This window comes from Daucus carota, chromosome 9 (genome assembly GCF_001625215.2).
Source record: "Daucus carota subsp. sativus chromosome 9, DH1 v3.0, whole genome shotgun sequence".
NCBI lineage: Eukaryota > Viridiplantae > Streptophyta > Magnoliopsida > Apiales > Apiaceae > Daucus > Daucus carota.
Window position 1 is genome coordinate 20,411,071 of NC_030389.2, and position 8,966 is coordinate 20,420,036.

At 32.9% G+C, this 8,966-nt stretch overlaps 1 protein-coding gene across 1 annotated transcript; it reads left to right on the forward strand.

Annotated features, from left to right (window-relative positions):
* The first annotated feature begins 2,437 nt into the window (after nt 1-2,437).
* On the forward strand, nt 2,438-3,091 carry LOC108201319 (agamous-like MADS-box protein AGL62). The gene has a single exon (XM_017369613.2). It carries the CDS (start codon nt 2,438-2,440, stop codon nt 3,089-3,091), a length of 654 nt encoding a protein of 217 aa, XP_017225102.2.
* Nucleotides 3,092-8,966: the final 5,875 nt, after the last annotated feature.

Genomic DNA, 8,966 nt, shown 5'->3' on the forward strand with positions numbered 1-8,966 from the left:
ATGTATAAATTAGGGTTTTGAGAGTCGACTCCCAAAACTAACCGTCAGTTCTCCATTCTTCACCTCCATCCTCTTCATCCACCAAATCCTTTTCGCTCTCCCATCTTCTCCACTATTTATTAGCTTTTTGTTTTTCAATAAATTCGAGTGTTGCTTAAACCTCGACGATTCCAATCGAGTTTTATTCTCGGATCTGTTTCGGATTTGAGCTTGGGCTTGATTGTTTTCTGAATAAATCAGATCTTTTGAAATCAAAGGTCCAATTGTGTTTTCCCGTCTCGTCTTTTCGCGTGTGTTGATTTAGTACCCAATTTTTGGGTGGTTTTGCGTTGTTATAGTTGAGGTTGTTATGTGTTTTTGTGTTATCAAAGAGAATGTTTGGGATGGAGTTTTGGGTGATCTGGCTTATCGTATCATTAATACTTTCGGCATGTCTATAGCTGGCTCCCGGCATGTAGATAGCTGGGGTATGCTTGGAACGGTGGCGATCGCATGTGCTCACCTTTCACAAATTATAGTTGTTCATTATTCGAGGACTCTTGTTCCTCATTGCTTAGTTTTTACAATTGAGTCACCTGAACACCGCAACAGCCACTATTGTGAAGGTCAATTGTGAAGCCATCACTTTCGGGATTAATGTAGGCTGGATTACTCAGAAGCCTTTGTATTCAATTTCAGTTTAAAGAATCTTTGGATTCAGTGTGTTAACCAGGAAACAATGCGGCGATTGTTTAGCTCGTTTTATTGTTTATCAACCTGATTGCAATGTCAGTTGGGGATTTGTCCCCACTAGAGTTGTTTTAATTTAATGGAATGAATTTGCATTTTGTAAAAAAAAAATAGAAAGGTTTTAAGCTCGTCAATATTAGAAAAAACCCTTTTACACACAAATTCATCAAAGGGATCTCCTGAAAAGATATTTTGTAAAACTAACCAAAGTTGATAGTATAGGAATAAATGTCAAATTAAAATTAAATTAACAATATGTGACAAAAATAAATAATAATTTTGTTAAATATAAGATAAACTGTATTGCCCACAACCTTGATACTATCTTAAAAAACCTTTTCATTATTTTGCACATGAAGTCATGCCATTAATGGTTTTATATACCCATCATTTTAACTTGTCATAAAATATAAGATAATGACTTGGAATGTTTCAAAATAATTATAATATATAAACCACAAACATATGATTCCACCTCTGATTTTGAGGGGCATTATTAGAATAAATTTTTGAACTAGCATAATTCCCTTGTGTGTTAATAAATAAAAGAATTATGATTTGATGACCACAACATGTTTACTCTCTAATCAATTAGTATTACATACAAAAACTATCTATATTTTGAAAAAGAAAACAATTTTTATTACCGCTAATTCATTATTTTATTTTATAGGTTATAAAAAACTTCACAAATACCTCATGGTACATGTAAATTCTTTTGTAGGCGTATTTTAATAAATAAATTCCATTATTATATATATAGATTTTTAATTATATTACAACAAATTCCCAAACAATAAAATCATGCCTGTTACAAAATTAGTTTTCCACTTTGATAGATAAGTATATTTGACAGCAAAATTTACCATGAACGTCAAAGTATAATATTTTAATCACAACAAAAAATAAAAATTATATCCGTGAGATGAATAGCATATTCTTAGGTAAGTTAAATCTTTCAATAATTTTTAAAACTAAATGTAATTAAAAAATTAATACATTCTTAGTTGAGATTTATGGTGTGTCATTTTGGACCAATATTTCTAGTACTTGAACAAATTTACAAATATACATAATAAATGGTGAAATTAGTCCATTTATAACATCGGTTAATATATTAATCAATGTCTTCAAATAAATTTAGATTTTCAAAAAATAATAAACTAAAATATACCTTTTAGTTTGATTTTTTGAAAAAATATTCAAAACTTTATTGGTTGCAAGAGAAGTTTACTGCTTGATTTTAAGAATCTATGATAGATTATCGATTTTGTATAGTTTTTTTTGTGTGTTCATAATTACTACAAAAAAATTGACTTTTTTTTTTTTAATTATACAAACACTTTTGAGAAAGAAGACGAATCATATGTTTTTCTCTTTTAAAAAAGTTAAACAAAACAAGAATTATTAGTATTTAGAAAAAGAGGTCATTTATTCTTGTTGAATACCAAAACAACTCCATCGGACACAAAAAAGGAATAATAGATCCCTCATAAATACTAAAGTTACAAGAAAATTCCACAAATGAATTATGCTTTTCCTTTTGAATCATTACCACATGGTCTCCCAATGCAAGTTTGTAAATGCTAATAGAATGAAATATTGACAAGCAATAATTATAGGCTTTTTCCAATAGTGAACGTACCCAAGGGACCCTTTATAATCTGCTGTTCTATTTCATTGTTTCAACTAAGAAGGCTAGAGAAACATGGCAACAAAGAGCAAGGGTCGCCAAAAGATTGTTATGGCAAAAATGAGCAAGGAAAGTAATCTCAGGGTTACATTCTCCAAGAGGCGTTCTGGGTTATTCAAGAAAGCCAGCGAGCTTAGAACCCTCTGTGGTGTAGAGATTGCAATCATGGTCTTCTCTCCTGGGAAAAGAGTGTTCTCGTTTGGACATCCAAATGTGGAACAAATCTTTGATAAGTTCCTCGATGCTCAGAACCCGGGTCCAACCAATTCGACTAGCCTTCAACTTGTACAGGCTCTTCGCAGTGCAAGGGCTCGTTTACTCAACACCCAACTCTCTGAGTTGCTTAACCATTTGGAAGAGCAAAAGCAACAAGGGGAGGACCTCGTGAAACTGAGGAAGCAAGGACAAGACATGTTCTGGTGGGAGGCCCCGGTTGATGATCTTGAATTTGAACAACAGGATATGTTGAAAAGAGGAATGGAGGACCTGAAGAGAAATATCGCCACACAAGCTCAGAAGTTTGTGATGATGCAGGAAGCACTGGCACTCGTTGGGTGTAGCACTGGCACTGGACTTTCCATGACACCAAATGGATTTAATCCAGAGCATGGATGTGGACATCCGATTGTGTACCAATATTACAGAACCCAACTAGGGGTGTGTGAGTGATGAAGGAACTGAAGTATAAGAACTTGTGGGAAGTGGTCCTTTTTTAAAACCTTTTAAATAAGTTTGTATAATAAAAAAACTGAGTTGCCTATCATGCTTTTTGCCTTCGTTTGAGTTAGTCATTCAATCATTTCTTTCTTGATATCCTGATCAATAAAAGTTTTAATGTTGTTCTCTCCATTTTGGTTTCGTAATATTATCATTTAACTTATTTGTTTGCTAAAGCTTGTTAGTTCTTATAATCTTTATGTATCGATCTATTTGGTATAAGTTTAAGTTTTCAGATTGTTAATTTCTTTATTATATGTAGAAGAAGAGAAAGAATGTGCCAAGGGACGGAGAAATGGTGCTCTTTGTGAGGCCATAGAAGAAACCATCTGCGGACAGTATTCTGGATATAGATTAGTTCGAAAATCTTAGATGGCTTTGAAATATTTCTCTGTTAGAGAATGGAATTTACAAATTGTAAGTATTAAGTATATATTTTGTTCAACCTTATAATCATAGCCTCCATATTCAGTATAGAAAGTTCCTTGGTCAGTGTGTGGGCCTCACATCCTTGGTAATACAAGTGATCATCTGGTTCATGACCGAGAATGCATGCAATCCTATTTAACTGGCCACAAACTAATAAGTCTGTTAGACTTATTTTTTGGAGTTTCGCATTGAATTTATCTAATGGCTAAAACCACTTCCACCTGGCAACTAAAATCTAGTGAAATATAAATGCACAAAGTTGGTGTTAGGTATTAGCCCATTACAAGGTAACATGGACTTTGGTGATCCAGAATATATAAGGATAATAATTGTATGTTTAGACAATTATTATAAAGAATATGTTTTGGTCACAAAGATAGAAGACCTAGTTGGAATTGGATTCTGATTTTAGTTGGAAATCAGAATTGGATTAGGACTATGTGTAGTTGTTTTAGAATTAGATTCTGATTTGTCTAGTTTTAGATGGCTATATATACATAGTCATATTGTGTTTGATAGGTGTGCTCAACATGTAGACTTAGGTATCGCTTGCAACAGCCGGATACTTGAGTAGTAGGCTTGAGTATCCAAGTTTGGTTGATTGTATTATTGATAATGGTTTTGATTAATAATACAAGTTGGGACGTGGGTTTTCCACGTCAAATATATTGTTGTGTGTCTGCTTTGTATTAGAAGATTGAATCTTGTATTTTATCTCTAACAAGTGGTATCAGAGCTAGGTTAGGATCATGATAGACGAGGTTGGAGAAAAATTCGGGATTTTCAATGGAAAATGTAAAGTACGATGTAGGTTTTGCTAGCAAGAAGCTGTGAAAGTGGAAAGAGACAAAATTACGTGCGGTATGACGGTTGACTTGCACCGTGGATCAATCATGATGGACTCAATATGGAAGAAGATTGGATGGTTCTTCTAGAGGCCGGAGGTTTGTGAAAGCAAGGATCGGGTGACTCATGGATGGAAGAGCACTCGGGGTTGATGCACGTGATTTTATAGATGGATAAAATTTGGAAGAACGAGACATGGAGATTCTTGTTCGAGGGGAGGCATTGGCGGATGGACATCGATGTCTTGATCGTGATTGTTGATTGTATTGGGCTGAAGGGGAAGATTAATTTTAGGTATCAGCCCATTACAAGGTAACATGGACTTTGGTGATCCAAAATATATAAGGATAATAATTGTATGTTTAGACAATTATTATAAAGAATATGTTTTGGTCACAAAGATAGAAGACCTAGTTGGAATTGGATTCTGATTTTAGTTGGAAATCAGAATTGGATTAGGACTATGTGTAGCTGTTTTAGAATTAGATTCTGATTTGTCTAGTTTGAGATGGCTATATATACATAGTCATATTGTGTTTGATAGGTGTGCTCATGATGTAGACTTAGATATCGCTTGCGGACGGATACTTAAGTAGTAGGCTTGAGTATCTAAGTTTGGTTGATTGTATTATTGATAATGGTTTTGATTAATAATACAAGTTGGGACCTGGGTTTTCCAGGTCAAATATATTGTTGTGTGTCTGCTTTGTATTAGAAGATTGAATTTCGTATTTTATCCCTAACAGTTGGTGCCCCCAAATTTGGCACATCATTGATTTGTATCCAATATCTGTCTTTGTATATATTATTTTCTTATAAAATCATAATTAACATAGAAGACTAACACTAGTGAATATGAGTCCCTCTTATTTTCCATCAACTCCTCCCGCCCTCCGTGCATTGCACATTACTCTAAACATAAGATTAGGATATCTTACTTCTAGAGCATTTTATATATACGATTTATATAGTATTTTTAAAATAAAAACGGTATATAATCTACTCGCCACTATAATAAAAAAATTAGAAAATGAGAATATTATCTTCATAGTGTTTTAAATTTGAATGCAATTAAGTGGAAATTTCGATGGAGCGAACGACGTAAACATAATATAAGTAAGGTTTTACATTATTTTAATCTTTTTAGGGAAATTCTCAATGGTACACTTCTAATTTTGGCTTTTTCAAATGGTACGCAAAATGTTTTTGGCTTCTCATTGGTACACTTATACTATTCTAACATTCTGTGCTATACCCCTCCCGTCAACAACTGTTAACCAAACGTTAACTTTTCCATAAAAACAGTATAAACATGATAAGAAATGTAAAAACCAGCCAACAAAACAGTAAAAATGATCCAAAAAGATTCATAGTACCTAATTTAACAATTCCAACATGATCCAAGTAGATGCAACAAAAGTTCAGGTTTCAACAGCATATTAAACATTCTAAACACACATCAACCTAAAAACATAAGGCATGAATGTTCTTAAATATTAGATGAATGAGGCTGAAAAATGTTAATCTCAGTAGCCTGTGATGATTTAGATGCTTCCTTTGATGTCTTAGCTGCATTGGATTGGTCTCACTCTTGGATTTCTTATCACCACATTCAACAAGAACATGCATACCAGACTACACATAACAGTACATTACTTTAAGAAATAGCAGCACAAACAATACACATACAACAATGTATACATACAGTGGAATATGCATGGGCACAACATATATATACACACACAATAAACAACAAACATAAGAACAACGAAACGCAAGTGAAGTAGAAGGCGAAGAAAACGAAATATACCTCAGTTGAAGATGAATTGCAGATTGAGAAGAACGAGAATCGAGTGTACACTCCTGATAGATACGTGAAGCGCGCTCTCTCTCTCTCTCAAACCCTTCGTGTTGTAGTCAACCATGAAGCCCTCTTTTTTACCTTAGCCCTTTTTTTACCTCACCCGACTTTCAACCCGCGTCTGGTGTAATTTCTTATGTTTTTAAGTTTTTTTTAATTTTAATTAAGGGGTAATTGAGGAGAAGTTAACGTTTTATTAACAGCTGTTAACGGGAGGGGTATGGCACAGAGAACGTTTGAATAGTGTACGTGTACCAGTGAGAAGCCAAAAACATTTTGCGTACCATTTGGAAAAGCAAAAACTAGAAGTGTACCATTGAGAATTTCCCATATTTTTATATGTACTTTGACCGAGGTAATATATAGTGTTTGCTAGTTAACATATTTTAAGTAATATTATATTGTTCTTTTGAATTAATCATACTTGTGGCCTCTGTGAAAATGTCATTGTAGTTAACATGTTTTGAGTAAATTTATTGACTTTAAGTTTTGCAATTTATATTTCCTCCATGTGTGACCTCACCCATCACATTAAATTCATAGCACTCATGTTCATTCATCCAAGTATATCATGTGGCACAAATTCATGGACTAATTCTTGTCTTCTCTTACCTCCAAACAAATTGCAGTCTTCAATTGCTCTATATATGTATTTGGTGAAGTCCAAATCGGAAGAATTTTTAATGAGTTTGAATGATATGACGGTTTACTACACACCAATAGATTGTTTAACTCTCTCAAATGAGATGATCAGAAAATAGAGCTGAAGAATGCATGGATTCTTATTTTTTTTAAAATGAATATGATATATAGTTGGGAAACAAAGTGAGAGAAAACCAGTTTATCATTAAAAATTCCATCCTTAAAGCTTCATGGATGTCATGTGCCCATTTTAGAAACTAATACTACTTGGACTTTTCTTTGTTGACTTTAGCATCACTTAAAAAGTCGAATATTTCATGATTAACTCTGAAACACTCGACAACACAATTTATAAAGTTTATTTCTACTCCCGGACTATTTCGTAGGAAAATCTCTTAGTTTTATTCCTTTTAGTTTCAAACTAAGTTTATATATTTCTTTTACAAGTACCTTTTAGATTCATTTGCTAAATAAAATCTTTTTTTGTTGTTTCCAAATTCATGAACACTGTTAATAAAAATTACAAATAATTTTATAACATTAGAGGATTGGTTGTGGTTCCAAGCCATTACCCTATTGCTATATCCGTGTCAAGCACCTCACACTACCTATGTGACACTCTCCACAATTGTCCAAACAAAAAATTCCAACTTTTTTTTTTGTGGAGAGTTGTATATTAAATGACCAAAAGCATGGTAGATCGATGATATTTCTCGTACACCTCTAACGATGGGTGCCACATATATGTTTTGCACATTTGTCAACAACGGTCGGTAAGAAATGTGCTAAAATATGGATTTTTCATATCTAGAAATGACACTTATTTGTAGACATGAGTAGATCTTGATAATAGACTAGTGCTCGGAACAAGACCTTACACACCTAGATAGTCATACACAACAAACATGAAAAACCTTTAGACAACTTGATATATTTCTCACACCATAAAGACTTATGTGAACAATTAGGTTTTCAAATCTTCCCTCATATCAAATCTGTCGATGACTTTAGCAACGGACTGTGAAAATTAGTAATGGTGAGAAAACGTGAGAAACTCTTGCCCACAAAGAAAACAATACACCGCAACATGTTTGGTTTCGTTTAACCGATTTTCTTATATTAAAAACAATAACCAAACTGTCTACATGTGACAAATATGATCAACGGAACTATTAATGATGGTTTAAAGGAATTCCACTTTTCTTTCTTCAGATTTTTTTTGGTTTTATTCGAATTCAGAATTTGACCGATTTTTTGAACACCGCTATGGAGACGACTCCTACACTTGGTTAAAGTACTCGTAAATCTACTACATCATGTAATATAATTGCTTTTTCAATATACGTAACTTAAATACATTGAATCAAATCATATCATGCCTTGTGATCATGCATCACACAAACTCAATGGTGTCTTACATTGTATGACACTGCAAGATACCGATCATCAATCAAGTGGCACAATGTAACATAATTTTTCATCCTACATAGATAAGTCAAGAATACCCAAAGCACCCAAGGAACGTTGCCAAATAAATCTTTATTCTACAAAGATAATTCAAGCAAAAGAAAATTATGTAGTGTCTTGTATCATACATGAAAGGATTTCATTCTTTCATTAGATTTTTACAAATGAGGATCTTGGGAAATTGGGAGAAGCTGTTTTCTTTTATATTCTACTTTAAGGTGCCATTTTTTGTTTGATTAAATAGAAAGGTTTTAAGCCCCTCAATATTAGAAAGACCACTTTTACACACAAATTCATGACACGGATCTCATGAAAAGATATTTTGTAAAACTAACCTAGGTTGATAGAATAGGATAAATGTCATAATGAAATTATATTAATGATATGTGACAAAAATAAATAATAATTTTGTCAAATATAAGATAAATTGTATTGCCCACATCCTTGATACTATCTTAAAAAACGTTTTCATGATTTTGCACATAAAGTCATGCCATTAATCATTTTACCCATCATTTTAACTTGTCATAAAATATAAGATAATGACTTGGAATGTTTAAAATTAATTATAATATATAAACC

Excerpts from the sequence above, each read along its gene's own strand:
- LOC108201319 (XM_017369613.2), top strand. The coding sequence starts at position 2,438 with ATGGCAACAAAGAGCAAGGGTCGCCAAAAGATTGTTATGGCAAAAATG.